Source organism: Trachypithecus francoisi, unplaced genomic scaffold (assembly GCF_009764315.1).
Source record: "Trachypithecus francoisi isolate TF-2019V2 unplaced genomic scaffold, Tfra_2.0 Contig01579, whole genome shotgun sequence".
NCBI classification, from domain to species: Eukaryota; Metazoa; Chordata; class Mammalia; order Primates; family Cercopithecidae; genus Trachypithecus; species Trachypithecus francoisi.
In genome coordinates, this window is record NW_022681442.1 from 27,539,217 (window position 1) to 27,559,672 (window position 20,456).

The window sequence follows — 20,456 nt, forward strand, 5'->3', positions numbered from 1 at the left end:
TCCTTTTCACTCATTCTCTTCTCTCTACTCAAATCATCCCATTCCACTCCAATCAGCCCATCCGCTCAGCAAGTTCTTACTCATCCTTCAAGACTCACTTGGCTTGTAAGGTATCTCTTCTTGAAGACCTTCCCTGACTTACCCAGGCAGATTTAAGCTCTCTTCCTCCTCTCTTATACATTCTGTTCCTTTCCCCTGTGTCCTGTACTCACCTCCTTCAGAGCAATGACCCAGCCAATTCATAACTGCTTGTCACTAGATTCCAAACCTTCTGGGGATAGAAACTTCATCTTTTCATCTCTACGTTTCCTGCCCCTGACACTGTACCTGACACACAGTAGGTAAAGAGCCAATAGCTGGGTAGATGGATGAGTACACACATATCATTTTAATTAAAGCTTTTATTTACCTTTTTCCTAGGTCTCAATTTCTCTCTCCACTCCTTTAATTCTTGGCTATGTTCCTCATCTAACTCCTTCAGTTTCTGAGTCTCATGCTCAACCAACAAGTGGCATTTTTCATTCTGAAAATAAAGTTGGGATTTTAAAAAATTTCAGATCAACTAAGCAATTTTTCACAAATACAATTACCTTCCAAAATAATAAATTGCTCATCAAATGTCATGCTATTACTGAGATTCAAATTTTTCTCTATAAAAACCAAGGGCCATGAATTAGGAAATGAATCACAGCTTCATTTTTACAAGTTTATAAGCTAGAACTATTACATATCACATAGAAAGAACTTAAAAAGAACTAGCTTGAGCTTTTGTTTTTCCTTTCTAAGAAGATTTGCTCATAAAACTGACACTTCAGAAGGCAGCTTGCATACATTTTACCCGTGAGTACAGAATGTGGGATCTGGTACCAAAGGGTTGGCCTAATAGATCTCTTGCTCTAATAGATCTCTTGGCCTATTAGGCCAATCTATTAAGATCTGTTCTACTATAGTAAATTAAGCAAATATATAGATACCCACATTTATACACTACTCTGAAATCTTAAACATTTTAGATGGGCTGTACACTCTATGTAAGGTCCTAAATCAGCCCTCTCTCAAGTAACCTTTAAATTTCCTAGGAGAAAACTTCCCATGTATTTAACTTATCGCTTATGTCAAAAACCTAGAAGAAAAAAAACTATTTCCCTCTAAAAGGAAAAGAAATTCTAAATTTAGAATCTGACAAAAAATTCAGAATATGACAACAAAACTGTCTACATCATTTTGAAACTCTCCACATCTTCATGCAAAATATACTAAAAACCATACTCAATACTGCTTTTGAAAGACTCAATTTCTTAGGTTACAATTTAGCTTCATGTTTACATTAATCATGGTTATATATAATCTACACAAGCACCTATGATACTAAACTGATCTTCATTTGGATCTGTACAAAAAACAGAACCTCTCAACCCCAGCATGTTCGTAAGTGTGGTGCAGTTGACTCTGGCTAGCTACTGTTCTCTCGAAAGCAGCCACTTGTGCTGCTGCATCCTATGGGCTTTGCTGTCAGGCTTCTGTATCTGACCTGCAGCTGATGCAGTTCGCGGACATTGGCTTCACATTGCAACTGAAGATCCCGCATTTGATTCTCATGTTTTTGATGCTGAGCCATTCTCTCATTTTTCTGCCTCTTTTCTTCTTGTGCAGCAAACTATAAATAAGAAAAAAAGATAAATTATAGTTTAGAAGCATGTGATTTCTATATATTCTGAAGATATAAAGGAATGTAACAAAACAAGGCACAATAAACTGAAACTACAAGTAATAATATGCTGAGACTCAAACCTGGAGCCCACATCACAGCTTCAGGGGGGAGCAGGAACTTCTGATTAAAACCTTGATCCTTCTATCTGCTTAGTGACCTCAGTTAATTTGTGTGTGTGACCGTGACTACAAAAGTATCACAGTGAGGCCATATATCTCGACTTGAAAAGTTGTCCAAGTCACCTCATTCCCAGGGCTGGTCTTAGGACCAGTGTAGCTCAGGAGCTGGTATAGGAGGAAGGGCTTCGCTCTCTGTGACCACCATCCTGGGGAAGACTAATTGGTATATGCCATATATCTATAGCCCCAGACCTCAGAGTTAAAGTGAACATCAACAAGCCTAAGGTAGCTGTGATTGTTTAGAAAGAAAGGAATTTCATAGCACTTCTAATGGTCATTCAAAACTTTAAAACCTAAAAGAGGACAGACTAATTTGCATATTTACCTGTTTAATTTTATCACGGTCCTGATCTGGTGTGGCTGTCGAGTTAATTCTCAAACTTTTCTTAAACATGGCCATTCGCGTCTTGGCTTCACTGCGCTGAATCTTGGGCAGTCTTGCTCTTTCTTGAGTCTGTCTGTTTTTCAATTCCTCAATAAGTCGTTGATTGTAACGTTGCATTTGCTCTGTTTCCTATGGAAGTTTTAAACAGAATCCAGTGACATAGAAACAAGAGTCAGTACCCACACGCACACTCAAATCTGTCATTTTGTTGTTGCTGTCTCCTATAATTACCCCCTCCCTTGTTGCAGTGACCAGCAAAATAGTAGGCACAAAATAACTTGTAAGAAGTTAGGCCGCGTCTGGTGGCTCACACCTGTAATCCCCGCACTTTGGGAGGCTGACACAGGAGGATCACTTGAGCCTAGGAGTTTGAGACCAGCCTGTGCAACATAGTGAGACCCTGTCTCCACACACAAAATTTTTTTTTAATTAGCAGGGTGTGGTGGTGCATGAATGCACTCGGGAGGCTGAGGGAGGAGGATCCCTTGAACCCAGGAGTTCGAGGTTAAGTGAGCTATGATTGAGTGACACTGCATTCCAGCCCAGGTGACAGAGCGAGACTCTGTCTCAAAAGAATAAAAAGAAAAGAAAGTTATTAGTGATAAGAGTCTTATATTGAAACTCTTTTAATAAGCACAAGGAGTCCATACTTCAAGATACTTTAACCACAAATGGAGCCAAAATAGCTACCTTTGAGAGCCAAGATGAAGATTACAATGTGTAAAACGTCTTTAAGCATTTTAATTAGTTATTTTCCTTATAATTTGTAGAAAAGAAATTTGCAATCATGATCAAGATACAATTAATTACTCCAAACTTCATCCAAGAAATTGTAGGATAAAAGACAGAAAGGAGGTCGGGTGTGGTGGCTCACGCCTGTAATCCCAGCACTTCTGGAGGCCAAGGTGGGCAGATCATGAGGTCAGGAGATCGAGACCATCCTGGCTAACACAGTGAAACTCCATCTCAACTAAAAAAATACAAAAAAAATTAGCCAGGTGTGGTGGCGGGCGCCTATACTCCCAGCTACTCGGGAGGCTGAGGTAGGAGAATGGCGTGAACCTGGGAGGCGGCGCTTACAGTGGGCCAAGTTCATGCCACTGCACTCCAGCCTGGGCGACAGAGTGAGACTCCATCTCAAAAAAAAAAAAAAGACAGAAAGGACATCTAAAATTCATTGTCTAAGAAAAGTAAGTTTCAAAACTAAACAGCTTTGCAAATTTTAAAACGAACAAAAAAATGAAGATATTTTCCTTTCATTAACCTTCTCGTGGCGCTTAAGTAGCTGATGTCTTTGCATGAAATATTGATCTTTAAGCTGCTGTTTGAGCAGCTGGTGTTTTTCTTGTAAGTGTCGTTCTTCGAGCTCCCAAATTGCAGCTTCTCGAGCTAGAAGACAGCAGTTTTCAAAATGTCACTTTGCTCTTTTTACTAATATACTTTGCTCTTCATTTTAATATTTACATAAAAGTATTCTAAATACACTAACTTGTACACACGTATTGACATTCTGAGCTGTAAGTGCAATTTTAACCAATGTAAGGCAATATCTATTACCTCTTTCCATTCTGTTCTAATGTCGTATAAACAGAGAATGTCCTACCGTGAACACCAAAATTCTATTTAATCATCTTAATAAGAAAGAAAAAAAAAAAATCTAAGCTAATTTGTTAGGGAAAATAAGTACTTTAAATCCCATTCTAACATGCGACCATTAGGTATACTAACAACTATAAGGCATAACAAGTACAGGAAATTATTCAGATTTATTTCCAGCATCATCAGGGCAAGAAGAAATTTTAAAGGTTGTATGTTTACGTTCACTGCTACTGTCGTAAGGAATTCTACATTTTGCAGTATTTTTTAACAAGTTACCTCTCATGAGCTGTTGCTTGTTATTCAGGCACTCTCTCTCAATATTAGCTAACTCTGCCTTCTGCTGCTGGATGATCTTTTTCAGAGAGCCATCTAATTCTTGCTGTTGTTTCTGAACAAACTCTTGTTCCTATTAAAAACAGTTAATTGTCAGTTAACAAGTATCTAATGAACTAAACATCCATTTATCTATATGACTGTATATATTAGTGGTTAACAAGAGTTCCAAACCAAGTTTGCAAAGTTAGCTGGATTTTAAAATCACCAACATTATATAGTACAAATGTATTTAGTCATCCAATTCAGTCTAAGAAAAAAGCATTAGAATACATAATATTATAAACTCACTATGAATGATACATACAGAATAGGCACATAGCCCACTCATAATTAAAGTGCCCTATTAGACTAGCATCTTTGAGAGAACAATAAATTTGCAGTTTCTAAAACCGATTACTCATTCCACTATGGTATGACTAAAACAAGGATAAATAAGAAATGCTCTTTAGGTGCCGGGTGTGGTGGCTCATGCCTGTAATCCCAGCACTTTGGGAGGCCAACACGGGTGGTTTTCTTGAGGTCAGGAGTTCGAGACCAGCCTGGCCAACGTGGTGAAACCCCATCTCTACTTAGCATACAAAAATTAGCCAGGTGTGGTAGCACACACCTGTAAATCCCAGCTACAAGGAAGGCTGAGGCAGGAGAACTGTTTGAATTTAGAGGGCAGAGGTGGCAGTAAGCTGAGATCATGCCACTGCATTCCAACCTGGGTGACAGAGCGAGACTCCATCTCAAAAAAAAAAAAAAAAAAAGGAAAAGAAAAGAAATGTCCTCTAGGAAGAAAGGCAATTAAGAGCTAATAGGTGAAACAGATACCAGAATTTGGGGAACTAAGGAGGAAGAATTTTAGGAGATAAATTTTAGGAAGAAATACCATGGCTATCCTAACAGAAGAAGATAGTTTCTGTATCTACAGCATGTGCCTAAAAAGAAGAACAATAGTTTGAGAAATTAATGAGAAGTAATGCATTGCTAGAGAAATGCAAACTGGGGATAGGAAAGTGAGTTACATACTATAAATCTATCAAGAAAATTTGTATAATCATAGAATTCTACAAACATGTTTGGGATTCACTAATTCATTCAACAAATATTTATTGAGTACACACTATCTACCCAAATGTGAAATTTCTGCTTTAGAAAAACATTCTTCGATTATTGTGTAAAAAAAAGAAATGTTAAAGTGACTGATGGTCTTTCTGCTAGAATCATACATTTACAGAAGAAAAGGAGTAACATCCAAATTGAAGAAATGTAAATTTGGATCTGTCCATCCCTCTCTTGGCAGTTATAGCAGGTGGTGACTGACTTAAGGAGTATTCAATCAATCTTTGTGTGGATTTAGAATTTAGAATTGAAGCAGAATTTCACTTGTAATCCTCCCTCTTGCACATCCTTGAGAAGATCAAAACCTAATATGCATTTTGGAGCTATTCTTGAGGCCTTAAGAGTCTGATGAGGTCTGGCTCACTGCCAGGCAGCTCCTCAATGCACAGAGAGTCTCACTCCGCTCCTCAGGATGGTTGCCTTGCTACCATCCTGAATCTCTGGAGGTGACACAGTTCATGCCAGAGAGTGAACTAATGTGGTGTCGTAAATGCTGCTGTCTCATCTGCATCATCATTTGTATTTTAGCATAAATACATATATAGTAGCAGAAAGAAAAGACTAATGAATGCCTCTATAAAATACAATTACCAACTTGGCTATAGTCACCTGTAAAACTTTATCATTAAGGCAATTATCATTGGAAAAATTTTCAATGAATATTTAAATTCAACTATCTAGAATAAAGGCTTCTGCGTTTTATTTAAAGAGATACGAAATCTCCAAGCCTATCTTTTAAGTTATGACAAAGTTGTTCAAGCTGTTCTGTTCCCTAGTAACTATTTGTAACAAAATTAGTTTCTCTAATTTCAATTGTAAAATTTCTATATACAAACTTGTTCAATAAACAACGTAACCTGCAAAAATATCAAAGAGTTTTCTTTTGTTCAACATTTTTATCATTGGTTTACATACAGGATTAAAACAAAAAAATCTGTGTAGACAGAAACAATGGGTCTAAATTAACTAGCATAAATATAAATCTTACATTTAGGCACAAAAAAATTAAATGCAAAAGTAAAGGACGGGGTGAATAAATAATTATGAGAAAATAAAAAAGGTAAATATTAGCCAGTGCCACTAAAACAGTAAATGTAATTTCTCATCTATGCAATTTTTGTTCATATTACTGTATTTATGTCTAAATTAAACAAGGTAAGAGTTCAATTCAAAGAAAACCTTTTTTAAGCACTTAGTAAATGGTGGGCACTATATTACTTAGAAGGTTCCTAAAATCAATGAAAGACAGTTCTGCCTTCAAGGAGCTTCCACTCAGTTGGTCCCAAGTATCAACAGTCTTCATCTCAGTCCACATAAAGAGTAGTGGGTCCCTTCCCTTGGTACCACATTTTTAAAAGTTCAAAAGTAAACCACAGAAAACTCAAAGCTGGGAATAAAGGGTTCAGAAACCATGCCTCACAATGACTGCCTGAAAGAACCAGAGAAGTGTTCCTAAAGCAGCTACTCATACAGGGTAAAGAAGAGTTATGACTGTTACACTATATACTGAAGCAGGCAGAACTAGCACTGTGTGGTTCCAGAAGTAAGATAGGGATCAACAGGTAAAAGTCAAGATAGGCAGATGTAAGTCCAATGCATACAAGTCCTAACAATTAGAGTTAGCAAAGAACGCAGCTGCCTTACAGAGCTATAGACTTGAAAAATTAAGCAGAATCTGGATAACTATGTAGTCAGATACTGTATAAAGGATTTTTTATATTAAAGCTAAAAATTATCTGAAAAGGTCCCTTACACAGCAACCAATATATTTCATTACCTCAAAACAAAACGTTAATGTTATTACACATTCACTAAACTTCCTAACTTCAAAAGCCAAATACAGTAACATTCACAATGGAATTTATATTTAGAAATTACTTCCAGGTACAAAAAGAGCACTCACATTTCAAAAAGATTACACAAACTACATTCACCTTAAAAAAAAACAAAAAACAGATGGACTTAATCACTTGGATTAACAAATAAAAGACAACAGCAAAAGAACCTAAACTATTAAGGCCAAAAATCATTTTTTAAAGTAAACACATAAACTGTAAAAGTACAAGTTTAAATTTGGATAAACAACTTTATCATATTAATAACTATAAACATTAAAAATAGAAAACTGTAAGAAAGGGTTATGATATATTGGGCTATTTGTATAGAATTTGATCATTTTAAATGAAAAGAAAGGCTAAAAATGGTAATGATCAGAAAAGTGATCGTAATTCATAATTTCTCCCTCTCCTTTTAAAAATCAGTGTTTTCCTTACTCTCTTAGAAAACTGTAAAAAGAGTCAAACAGCTGCCAATAATAAAAAACAAGTCTAATTTCAGCAGAGGAAAAAGGAGGGGTTGAAATCAAGCTGTATTCTATCTACTCCTGTTGTATATATCAAACATCACAAACAAAAATTACAGTGTTAAATGAGCTAGTTATTTCCCTATGGAAACTGCAAGAAAGAATACAGCTTGGAATTTTAGACTTAACTTAAAACTACAATAAGGAGAATAGCAACTCACTATTCATTATTGACTACTTGAATAAATGGAAAATAGAGTTAAATGGAATGAAAATCACTATTTTTAATATGGCTTTTCTGACCATATCCATCAATAAAACATCTACATACACATATATGCAATCAAAATGTCACTTCACACGAAAATAAAAATCTAATCACAGCATTCAATTTCTCACATGTGCAAAGCTTATACTATTGAGAGGATATTTTATTTTCTTGAAAAATATGAACATCCCAAATTAGAATTTGTGGCAGGGTAGACAGAACACTGTGTTAAAAGTGCTCTAGTTCCAGCTCTACTGTTAATCTCTTATGTAACTTGAGGCAGATCACAGTCTTCTGTGCCTCCATTTCTTCATCTGTAAAATGGTTATGACTCCATCCCTGTATTAGGGTGGTGGCAATGAGAATCAAATGTGAAAATTCTGAAGAATACTGTACTCTAAAGTCAGGTTATTGCTATTATTGTCATTACAAACATTATCATGTATCAATCATCTAGATTTTGGCAAATGAAGCCAACAATGAAAAAGCACATGTGAAAAGGCAGGTAAAACAGGAGAAGCCATCCTCCCACAGGCACGTGGGACTTACGTCCTGCATTTGGGCGTTGAAGACTGCACAAGATGACAACTGAAAAGACTGAATCATGACCTGAGCAACACCCTGTGGATCAGAATAGAATGCACCTCCCAGGTAAGAATATATCTGAATTGCTTTTTGTAAACAAAAAGAATAATTATACAAATGTTGAGTTTCTTGTGGCCTGGAACAAGTCACTTAACAGAGGAACCTCTTTCTCATCTGTAAAATGAAGGATTTGAACTAGATCAGTGGTTTCCAAAGTCTAGTGTGTTGCTCTTGTTTTTTAAGCAAGTAGAACCTCCTTTTGTAAAACTCACCCCCAAAAAATCCCAGTTTACAAAACAGCAAAAGTGATGTTGCTTGAATTGAAGCAGAAGCAGGGGCTCACAGCACAGAGTACCTGCCTTCTTAGGGACTCCCAGAGTTGCTTCTCAAAAGTTCCTGTTAGTATAGTTTGAAAACCACTGGACTTAAATGATCAAATATGTTCTAGCTGCATGACTGTATGACCATTACTTACAAATTCTCAAAAAAAAGTATGAAATAGACTATAAAGTTATAAAGCTTTTGTACCTTCGCTTAAAGCAGTAGACAGAAATACTTTTAAAATCTGTTAGATCACTAAATTCCTCATTAGATTTACTGAAGGAATTTATGATTACTTTCAGCTCTACTCAGAAAATATTGGCCTATTCCCAAAATTATACGAATAATTATCAACAAAGTCTTATTAAAACATAGTATTACCTAATTCATTCAACACTAATTCTCAGTTTCGACTTTAGAATTTGATATATGGCCTTTTGGAATTAATAAAATCTATATTCCTTTACAAGGCAAAAACTATATTATTCTAATCTAGTTTGAAATCCCAATTAACCAAAGTACATGTGGGGCCAGCAAGGACTTCCTCTTCACTTGGTAACAAGACATGGCCAAGAACCACTGAGTCGGCCGGGCGCGGTGGCTCAAGCCTGTAATCCCAGCACTTTGGGAGGCCGAGACGGGCGGATCACGAGGTCAGGAGATCGAGACCATCCTGGCTAATACGGTGAAACCCCGTCTCTACTAAAAATACAAAAACTAGCCGGGCGAGGTGGCGGGCGCCTGTAGTCCCAGCTACTTGGGAGGCTGAGGCAGGAGAATGGCGGAAACCCAGGAGGCGGAGCTTGCAGTGAGCTGAGATCTGGCCACTGCACTCCAGTCCGGGCGACAGAGCGAGACTCCGCCTCAAAAAAAAAAAAAAAAAAAAAAAAAAGAACCACTGAGTCAAGCTGATGAGAGTTTAAGTTGCAGCACCAGTAGGTAGCTTAAATATGAGGCAGTATGGTGCAGTGAATCAGCGTGTGAAACACGTACCCACACTTATCTGGATGAGAATCCTGGCTCTACCATTACCCAGGTGTGTGACCTTTGCAGGGTCACTCAGCCTTCCTGTGCTTTAGTTCCCTCAACCGTAAAATGGGGGTAATAAGACTACCTCAAGGGTAATTAACTCAGATTAAGTAAGTTCATACACGTAGAGCATTTAGAACAATGCCTAACACATAGTAAATGCTGCACTTGCTATTAACTACCTTGAACTAGGAATCCCCACACCAGGCCAAGACAAAATGTTTCAATGGCTCATGGCAAGAAAAAAACAAAAGCAAACTAAATTTATTCAGATAAGCTAGTTTTATTTAAGTTTTAAATTCTAAGATTATATTTTCCTTATTTTTCATGGTGTTAAAAATATTCTCTCCTTTTAAATGATGGTGACAAGTAAATGGTAGTTTTAAAATATCTTTATTTAGCAAAATTTAAAAAAAAAATTTTCAATGGCAGCCCATGTCACGGTCCCCAGTGGTTTTTATTGTTTCTATGTTTCTTTTTATGGGTCTATAAAATCCACAAGTCTGGGAACCAGTTGTTAAACCACATAAAACGACATTAAAAAGATAATCCAAAAGAACAGTTAATACACGATACACATCTCTTATTCCTTTCACTGACATGTAACGGAAAACTGAGCTCATTTATCCTTGCCTCCAGGCTTAGGATAAATTTAATCAGAAGATTTATCTTCCTTCATATAAAAGACTTTATGTGAGATAATTCTAGAAAATTCTGTTAAAAATACTAATTTATCTCATTTTGTAAAGAATTCACCCGGCCAAGGGCGGTGGCTCACGCCTGTAATCTCAGCACTTTAGGAGGCCAAGGTGGGCAGATCACAAGGTCAAGAGATCAAGACCATCCTGACCAACATGGTGAAACCCCGTCTCTACTAAAAATACAAAAAATTAGCTGGGCATGGTGGCGCACGCCTGTAAGTCCCAGCTACTCGGGAGGCTGAGGCAGGAGAATCACTTGAACCCAGGAGGTGGAGGTTGCAGTGAGCTGAGATCGCACCACTGCACCCAGCCTGGAGACAGAGCGAGACTCTGACTTGGAAAAAAAAAAAAAAAGAATTCACCCATCTTATGACAAGGCTCAACTTTATCATAACCTAGATCGGGCTGCTTTAAACTATATATATGTAAAAAATAGTCTATTTGTTTAACTGCTTGATTCTGAACCAAAAAGAAAAACAAGGTACTTAATATTTAAAATCTGGTCTTAAAGTTGCTTATGTTGTCACGCTTAAAAGTAATGTTTGAACTACCATTTAAAGTTACCATTTGCTATTTTTTTTCTAACTGAATTTTATGGAAATAATAGCGTTTTAATGGGCATAGTTTTTGTAAGCACAAAGCTTATATACCATCCTCTATTTTTATGTCCTAAAAGTTTTCTATAAAACATTGGCATTACTACTTAAAACTATAAGCTCCCATCAAGATTAAAATCAGATAAGTGTATTATACATTCATATACTTGTTTATTTCATCTGGAGTCAACTTTCCAAAAATTCTACTTAATTTCATATTAGCAACTTAAATGTCACCATTAGTATGAATTTAGTATTAAATAAAGAGGATTCCAAGAGTTTTTGAATAGGGAGAAGTCAACATCATATAATAATAACACTTAAAATTTACCCTTTCAACCATGGTTTATCAAGCTGTAAGAAAATGGTGCTTTCTGTTTTTAGTAGCATTAAGCTGCTGCTGTTACCTGAGCATGCTGGCTTTGTGCAAGCTCCTCTTTCCTGCGTTTCATGAGCTCTTTTCTCAGCTCTTTGGGTGCTTTCTCCACTTCATTTATAACCTACAGTGTATAAGCATGCAGGAGGTGGGGAAATAATGCTTTCTCCACAGCAAGCATTTATGAGAGCAGATAAGCTACAAGTCAAATATTAAAGTTGTTAAAAAGTTCCTTTCAACATGCATTAGCATAGGTGTTAGTCTGGTGAAAAAGAACGAAAGAAGAGAACATGCATAATCTCAGTGCAGAAAGGGACATTACACCACACAAAGGTTAATTAGTTGCTAAATATCCCTATACATCATTCTCTCTCTTAAAGATCCAAAGACAACCAGCGAAGAATTACTTGCAGCACTGATGCTGAACTAAAGGGATAAATTTAACTGACCTTGTTGAAAGATCATAAAATTATAAACGTACCTACTGACATAGTTGGAAATATTGAACATAAGGAAAGCTAATGCCATTTATAAAAGTGCAAAATTTCATAATTGGCTTGATCATAATAAAGAAACAATGCGAAATAAAATCTACTTAATGAGGCCGAAAAGAAAAAAGGAAAGCAAGTCTTAGAATACACAAAGGAGAAATAAATGGATACTAAGTTTCTTCATAAGCACACCATTTTATACATGGTGTGGTAAAAACGAATGTATCTGAATAGGATTAGAATAACATTTCCCTTTGCTGACAAGTTAAGCCAAGCCTGTCAACTTAAAAATTGGTAATATGAGCACTCTCAAAAGTAAGTTTAGTAAGCTATGATTTATTATAGCAGATAAAATATAGAATGAAGTATATTTTAGAGCTCCTTCTTTTAATCATTTTGAAATCTTAGAAGTATATTCCACCCAACAATAGATCTGTAATCCAACTATGAAAAACAATCATGTGTTTACAAGTAGAAGCACCAAAAGAAACCAGATTCCAAATCACCACATGCTATTGATGGTCCGTGAAAGAGACTGATTTTGATTTAACATCATGTATTTAAAATTTCCCATCAGTAATCCCTCATGAAACCAAATCACCATTAAAAGGAAGAGACTCCCCAAATGCAAGAAGTTTAGCAATAAGGAAAAAAAATACATAATGTAATTATTTAAAATATGCATATCATGATCTCAAACATGTTCAGCGGCTGAAACTCTCCTACCCCCCAAACAAAAATAATAACTGAGACTTTTATATCTAGGATTAATTTTTAAATTTAACTGATATAAAGAATATCTCAAAAACTATTTGTGAGAAAATTAACATGCAGCCCTAGTAATGTCATATCTAACAGTATATACAGCAATTCTACATAAAACATAAGAAATAGTAATAATAGTGATCTTTAGAAATGGAAGCCACATCAAACAAAATTACATATCATTTCATTCATCTTTATCTAAAGAAATCATAAAATCACTGTATTAATGTTTGACTCTATCCTTTTCAAAGCAAATCCTTAAGATTCAGCAATATGACATTCAATTTTCTTCTCAATTTAAATGTTAAAGTCAATGAATCTGGGTATTTGAGATTTATAACAAAAGTGAAAATGCATTTATTAGTTTGGCTGAGGTTTCTGTTTGTTCCAACCCTAATAAAGTTGATCACAATCATTGTCTCTGGTGTCTTTTATATCATGAAAAGGAAAATCCTCTTCCTATACTGAAGATGTTAATAAATCATAAAATTATCTCAGAAAATTACCTACATGTTAAGCTCTTTTAGTTTTAATTTGGGACAAAAAGAGATGCTAATATGTAAACCTTCCTTCTGAAGCAATGACAATCTGTTACACTGCAAACAGATTCTATAACAAAATGAAACAGTTTCAGGAAACAATGAAAAAACTCATTCTAATCAAATGACTTTACAGATATGTTCCACTTCTAGTTCTTCAAAGTACCTCACAATATGATGGTTATAGGTAGCATGTCAAATTTCAGGTTATTCAGCTTTTGTTTGGCACAATATCCATGAAAGGCAATGAAGCTAATCAACAAACAAAATTGTTAAAAGTATGAATTAAAGATGACAACTTATAAATAATAAAATGAATTACTGCTGCCACTGGCAAACACAACATAGTAAGTTTTCTAAAAAATACTTTTGTATAAGGACTTAAATGTGTTGCATTAAGGACAATGGTAGACTGGAAAATGGATTAAACTCAATTTGAAGACTTGATTCAAGGTTTAGCTGGACATTTAGGGGTAGTCTGTGAACAGGTCACTAAAATCTCTTACTCCAGTTTTCTTGGTAGTAAAATGGGAATAATGACTGACCTTATTACAACTCTATATGACTGCTGAGAAGACCGAATGAAAGAATGAATGAGTGCTATTTAACTATCAAGTATTATTAGTATTCCTAATTCCTTAGATAGTCTTAAAACAATTTTTTTTTTTAAAAAAAGCTTTAGTAATTAAAAACAGTGGTGTACACTTACCTCCTTCTTTCGGTTCTTCAGCATATTCTGAAATTTGGACAACTCTTTCTCTTGTTCTCCTTTAATGCGTTTGGCTTCATCTCGCAAGCGATTTGTGTGCTCTTGTTCCAGGCGTTCGATAGTCTGTTTCTGCTGTCTTTCTAGATTCTCAATTTCCTGGTCATATTGTCGCTTTTTACTCTGTAAAACAATATAGCTCAAGATGATAATTTTTCCATCACCCATATTAACCCCTTATAGTAAAGATGTTTCCTAAGAGAACACAACTAGTATTTAAATTTAGTAATGTGCTATAACCTTTACAATAAAAAGTCAAATGCACTAAAATATGTTATGAAAATTCTCAAAAAAATGAGTTCATTTTTTTCTAACATGGAAAATTTTTTTCTATTTTATTTATTTATTAGACAGGGTCTCATTCTGTCACCCAGGTTGGAGTGCAGTTGCACAATCACAGTTGACTGCAGCCTCAGCCTCCTGGGCTCAAACAATCCTCCTGCTTCAGCCTCCCAAGTAGCTGGGACTACAGGTGCACGCCACCATGACCAGCTTATCTTTTTATTTATTTATTTATTTTTTTGGAGAGATGGGGCTATCACTATGTTGCCTAGGTTGGTCTTAAACTTCTGGGCTCAAGTAATCCTCCTGCCTTAGCCTCCCAAAATACTGGTATTACAGGCATGAACCACTGTGCCTGGTCTTTTTTTTTTTCTTTTCTTTTCCTTTTCTGTTTTTTGTTTGTTTGTTTTCTTTTCTTTTTGAGACAGGATCTCCCTCTGTCACCCAGGCTGGAGTGCAGTGGCGCAATCTCTGCTCACTACAACCTCTGCCTCCCAGATTCAAATGATTCTCACGCCTCAGCCTCCTGAGTAGATGGAATTACAGGCATGTGACACCCTCTCTAGCTACGTTTTCTGTATTTTTAGTAGAGACAGGGTTTTACCATGTTTGCCAGGCTGGTCTCGAACTCCTGGCCTCAAGTGATCTGCCCACCTCGGCCTCCCAAAGTGCCAGGATTACAGGTGTAAGGCACTGCGCCCAACCCAAAATTTGTTTTCTATTATACTAGCAGAATGTTCAAAGTTTTTAGATTATCCAGAAGAATAGCCAATTGTTGTGAAGTAGTAAAGCAAATTAGAAAAATTTCAATATTTATCCAATAAAATTTTTGATAAATCAAAGGGCTTATTTGAAGTCTACTTTAATAAAATAATACTATTAATAATATCACTATTATTTAATAATAAGATTACTTGTCATTTTCAGATTTACTCTTCCACATTATGATTCTTACAATAAACATCTTATTCTATTGGAATAGATCTTTTGGAATTATAAATCTACTCTTTCAACAAGACTCCTGTTTATATAATACTCAGTAACACTGTTTTTGAATACAGGTATAGTTATTTATTTGTAATGTATATTTTCTTTTTAAAAAAACTGAAAAGTAAAACATTTCAGAAAGTATGGTGGGGGAGAAATACAGATTTTACAAGGTTTTGGAAAACAACATAAGTACTATAAAAATACTCAATGAGAACAAAAGTTCATTATTTTCTTAGGAAATCTCAGTTATGATCCAGCTCATGTAATCAACAATCCACAGTTCACACACAAAAAAATTTTTTTTTTTTTGAGACGGAGTCTCACTCTGTTGCCCAGGCTGGAGTGCAGTGGTGCCATCTTGGCTCACTGCAAGCTCCACCTCCCGGGTTCACGCCATTCTCCTACCTCAGCCTCCCAAGTAGCTGGGACTACAGGTGCCTGCCACCTCGCCTGGCTAATTACACAAAACAATCTTTATCAATTAAAATTACAAGTCAACACAAGGACTATATTCAAAACATGAGTACTATAACATTTCAAATGATACTTTTTCTAACCTACATTAAGGCAGATAGTCAACATAAATTACAAAAATTTTATATTACATTATTAATTCCTTTTCCAACTTTGGACACAAGGCAAAAACTGAAGGACTCAGTGACAGCTACCTGGGACTAGTAAGCACTATTTCCTCTAGCAGCAGGAAAGAAAGATGTGGAGGCTTAACTGTAGAAGTCAGAGAATAAAGCACATTTTTAAAAAGCCCCTGAGGAGTCTTACTGCTCATCTAGGTTTGAAGTCAACTGCTCTAAACTGGCTTAAAATCTTGGATTCCAAATCTGAAAGATCTAATTAGGGCACTGAAAAATTATTCAGCAATAGGCAAATCTAGGAACGTTGTTCACTGACTTCACGATTTTAAGTTTTCATGAGAGAAAAATAAAACAACCCATCACACCATAAACAGCTTGAGGTAGACTAGGACAGAAAATCCTCTCAAGAAAAAAGAATAAATCAATAAAAGGCATCCAGAACACCAAAAAGATAAAAATGCCAGAAATAAATCACAAAGCTACAGAAATCTGGCAATCAGAGAACAAGTTCTGTAACCTGCTTTTTTTGTTTGTTTGTTTGTTTTTTTTTTTTTTTTGCACTAAATGTCATTATTAACACGAAAGGGTATAAAATGGTATAAAAATCAGACTTTACCATCATTTCCTGCTCAAAGCGCCGGAAAATTTGTTCTCGTTGTTGCTGTAGTTTGCTATTGAGCTGCTGTTGGGCTCTTTGCTCTTCTTTCTGAAGAAATCTTAATTCCCGAAGTTCCTGACGTCTGACAAAATTTAATGGTAATGACAGAGAAGACAGCAAAAATTACACTTCTGAAATACTTTTTTTTTAAGCTTTAAAAATTTTCTTTCAAGTGCAACGGTAGTAAAAGAATAATAAAAAATTAGCCAATAATTTACCTTTGTTTCTCTATTCTTCTGACTTTTCAGAGACTGAAAAGAAGTCACAAACCAGTTTTAATTACATTGTTTCTCTACTCACCTAAGAAACCGCAATTCTTCAGTTTTGGAATCACTATCTGTAACTATCTTTGACGTTGTTACACTCACTTCTACACCATCAACAATAAATTTGCGTGTTTTCTTCAATGTTTTCTTTTGTCTTCTTGTTTCCTGAGAGAGATTTTATTTTAGTTAGGCTTTGTACAGGGAATACTGGAGGTAGGAAACATTTTCTTCTTCTTTTAACATTTCTTTCTTTCTTAAGACAAAACAACTGAACAGCCATGCAGACTACACATAGAAAGTATAAATATAAAGCAGCAGACTCATCTGTGGAACCAGTTATAACACCTTAAACGTCATCTGACTTACACACGTCTTCACAGATGAAATCAAATTTTTTCAAAGTATGCATGTTCATCATTTTCATGTATAGCTTTTATGACATAATTAGGCACCAGTGATCATGAGCAATTCACATAGTTAATCAGTAGAACTTTTACATGTTCTCTTTTTTTCATCTTTTCACTTTGTAGTTTCTCAGATATCTCTGCTTTTTCACTGACAAAACAATTAGAAATGAATTTGTGGGGCTCATCTCTTAAAAAAAATCTAGATTGACAGGTCTGGGGGTAGCTGGAAATCAATTTTTTGAAAAAGCTCTCCGGTAATTTTTAAACACTGCCAGCACTGGGAATCAAAATCTACTTAATCAGTAACAATAATATCAACAGCCCCTCCCTCCATCTCAAGGCCAGAGATACATGTATGATTTTAGGGTTACTACAAAGACAGTGCCTCCACTGCATTCCAAAAGTACCAGATTTGGCTGCTAGCTATGGCCTAAAATTCTTTATCAAGACTAAACTCTTCATTCCTCAATTGGTATCCAAAAACATTTAAATGCAAACAGAAATAACAGACATATAAGACTCCTACAAATACATTTTGGTAAACAAATTAAGTGTTCAGGGCAGATACTTACTGGGTTTTGATATAGAAGAAAGAGTTAGAAGGCAGAGGGAGCAAAAATGGAATGTGAAAATACTAAACTCAAAATGCATCCGATTTTTAAATATTTTCTCTATGGCACCTTCCAATCACCTTTCTGCATCCTCTCCTCTTACTGTTCTCTTCTCCAGGGTTCCAGGATCCTCATGCTCTTCTTCCTGAGTCCAGGACTACAGTATCCTACCCAGGATTCCTTTAAAATCTAATGATGGCAAACTCCAAAAAATACACCCACCTACACCTTAACCTCCAAACTTCACATTTCTTCAGCTCCTACTAAAAGTTCAATAATTAATATCTCCTTCATTCTTATACAAGTTATTTGCATTTTTAAAAGAGGCTATTAAGTCAGTGAATGAATTTCAGAGTGGTGGTGATTTCAGTCAGTGAAAGAAAGCAAACTGAAAAAAGAAGAATACATGTAATCATTTGGGGCTGACAGGCAGACTGACCACTCATGCCCTGGAGATCCATCTAAGTCAGTTTTCCTAGGTTGTTCCTGCTTTTCTGTCTTCTCTTCTGCTACCATCAACCCAGAGGGTCTAAGAAGTATTCTCCAAGGGGTGCCCCATGGATCACCTGCATCAGAATTCTGTGGGATCTTTTGCTACAAATACTGATTCTTGGGACCCATTCCAGACTTCTACATAGCCCCTAGTAACTCCTAACCACACTAAGATTTGAGAATTACACTCAAAGCTCCACATGTTCTGGGCTGTAGTGTTTGTTTTGTTTTCCCCACAATGGTTCTCATGGCAGTGGCAATGTCTGTGACTGCATGGGCCAATGGTAAATCAAGGATTATTTATACCCTAAATGTGCTTAAAAAGAGATCATTCTTTCAATTTCTAATTCTCTCATATATTGTTGATTCTTGCTAATGTTGCATCTAGATATGTCCAATAAAAGAACCTAATCACACCAAGCAACCATATTACACTGTTTATCTGCATCAGATTTGCAAAAATAGGTAGATCCTACCACAAAACTTAAAGATTACATCCAGAATCTCCTTAGTTCTTTTAATTGCTTTCATAGGCTATAAGAATTTGTATGGTTAATACTACATTGATTTAATGCTGTTTTATTTTCAAGACATCAATTTCACATAAACTCTGAATTGAGAAAATGACAAAGGAAATTCCAAACAATGACTCATGCACACTTACTTGTAAAGATATTGATCCACTGTCTTTAGTTTTACTTAGGAAGCTAGAGATGGATAAATTCAAGTCAATGCTGCTAGTATCAGCAGTGGAACCAGTGCCTGAATCAGTATCATTTTCCTTTGGATTCTCAGATTCTGGTGGCAGAATAGTTTCAGTTTTTGATAAAGAACCTATTTCTTCTTTATTTTCTCCACTGTCAGAGTTGATATTAATACTAGGTATTAGAACAGGCTGAGGTTCACTGGGCTGTGAAACTGCAGTGACTTGAGGCTCTGTTTTAATTGACATCGGAATTTCTTTTTTCTCTTTATCTATCTGAGTAGTGACTTTAGAAGCATCCTGGACTTCACTTACTAAAGCCTTTTGGTCGGTATCAGCTACCACACTTCTGACCTCTATTTCTTCAGTGATACTTGACTCAGTAATTTCTTTAACTTCAGTTGTTCCTGGTTCCTCATTGATGTCCATTATGTTCTCTGAACTGTTTATTACCTGTTCCTTATTTTTACCTTCTTCTATTTCATTCATTTCAACTATTTCTTTAATAGGAACTTCCTTAGTACCACCAGCCTCAGGACCCACCGTGGGCTTATTAATTAATTTCTGGCCCATTTCGACCACTTCTTTCCCATCATTACTCTGTGTATCCTCAGCACTGTCTTCATCTGCTTTCTGAGCCACATCTGCTGCCTCATATGTTCCTATCACATCACTTGTATTGCTGATCACATCTTTTTGAGTTTTGTCGTCTTCCCCCAATTTCTCTTGGGTGTCTTCCTTTGGAAGCCCAACTTCACTATCAACTGCCTGAATATTTGCCTCTTTTTCTCCAGTCTCTTGAGAAACTAAATCTACTATTGGCAAAATAGTATCTTTAATTTCTTCAGATTTTGTAAGCCTATTTTCAAACACCTGTTGCTTTTCCTGATCCTTTTCTTCCTCAGATTTTAGATTATGTCCAATACTTGTTTCTAAGGTTATCATTATATTATTCTCTTTTCCTTCACTGACTGAATTAATGTCCACAGTTTCTTGGTCTTCTGTGTCAGGCAGATTTTCAAGCTTGGGCCTCTCCTCCTCTCTCTCATTCTCCTTGATTACTGCTGTTCTGTCATGGAGTTCAGTCATTGCTTCTAACTGATCATCGGTAACATGTTCACTAATATCCTCCACAGCCTTTTCAGGTTCATCAGTGGTGGGTTTTTCATTAAGAATTTTGCTGTTGAGTTTATCTTCAGAGTTATTATGTTCTGTTTTTTCTGAGACAGATTCCAAAATACAAGCATTTTGTGAAAGTTTATCTTCTTCAGAGCTGGCGATACTAAGGTCAGAAGATGTACGCTTACTTGCAGGTATTGGCTAAAAAAGATTTAATATATTTTTAATGTTAAAACATGACCCTAAGAGTGACCAAAACAATGTTTACAGACATACAAT

General features: G+C 35.8%; 1 protein-coding gene across 2 annotated transcripts in view; it reads right to left on the reverse strand.

Annotated features, from left to right (window-relative positions):
* Nucleotides 1-20,456, reverse strand: part of SLK (STE20 like kinase) — a 62,212-nt gene that overhangs the window by 7,348 nt on the left and 34,408 nt on the right. The window contains exons 9-18 of one of the 2 annotated variants that reach the window (XM_033183688.1): nucleotides 19,020-20,378; nucleotides 16,880-17,010; nucleotides 16,538-16,661; nucleotides 14,000-14,179; nucleotides 11,527-11,619; nucleotides 4,151-4,280; nucleotides 3,540-3,664; nucleotides 2,216-2,404; nucleotides 1,532-1,657; nucleotides 410-523 (exon numbers count right to left, since the gene is read on the reverse strand). In XM_033183688.1, the coding sequence (XP_033039579.1) occupies nucleotides 410-523; nucleotides 1,532-1,657; nucleotides 2,216-2,404; nucleotides 3,540-3,664; nucleotides 4,151-4,280; nucleotides 11,527-11,619; nucleotides 14,000-14,179; nucleotides 16,538-16,661; nucleotides 16,880-17,010; nucleotides 19,020-20,378 (2,571 nt within the window). The remainder of the gene's footprint in view (nucleotides 1-409; nucleotides 524-1,531; nucleotides 1,658-2,215; nucleotides 2,405-3,539; nucleotides 3,665-4,150; nucleotides 4,281-11,526; nucleotides 11,620-13,999; nucleotides 14,180-16,537; nucleotides 16,662-16,879; nucleotides 17,011-19,019; nucleotides 20,379-20,456) is intronic. The other variant, XM_033183697.1, reaches the window with a different exon arrangement.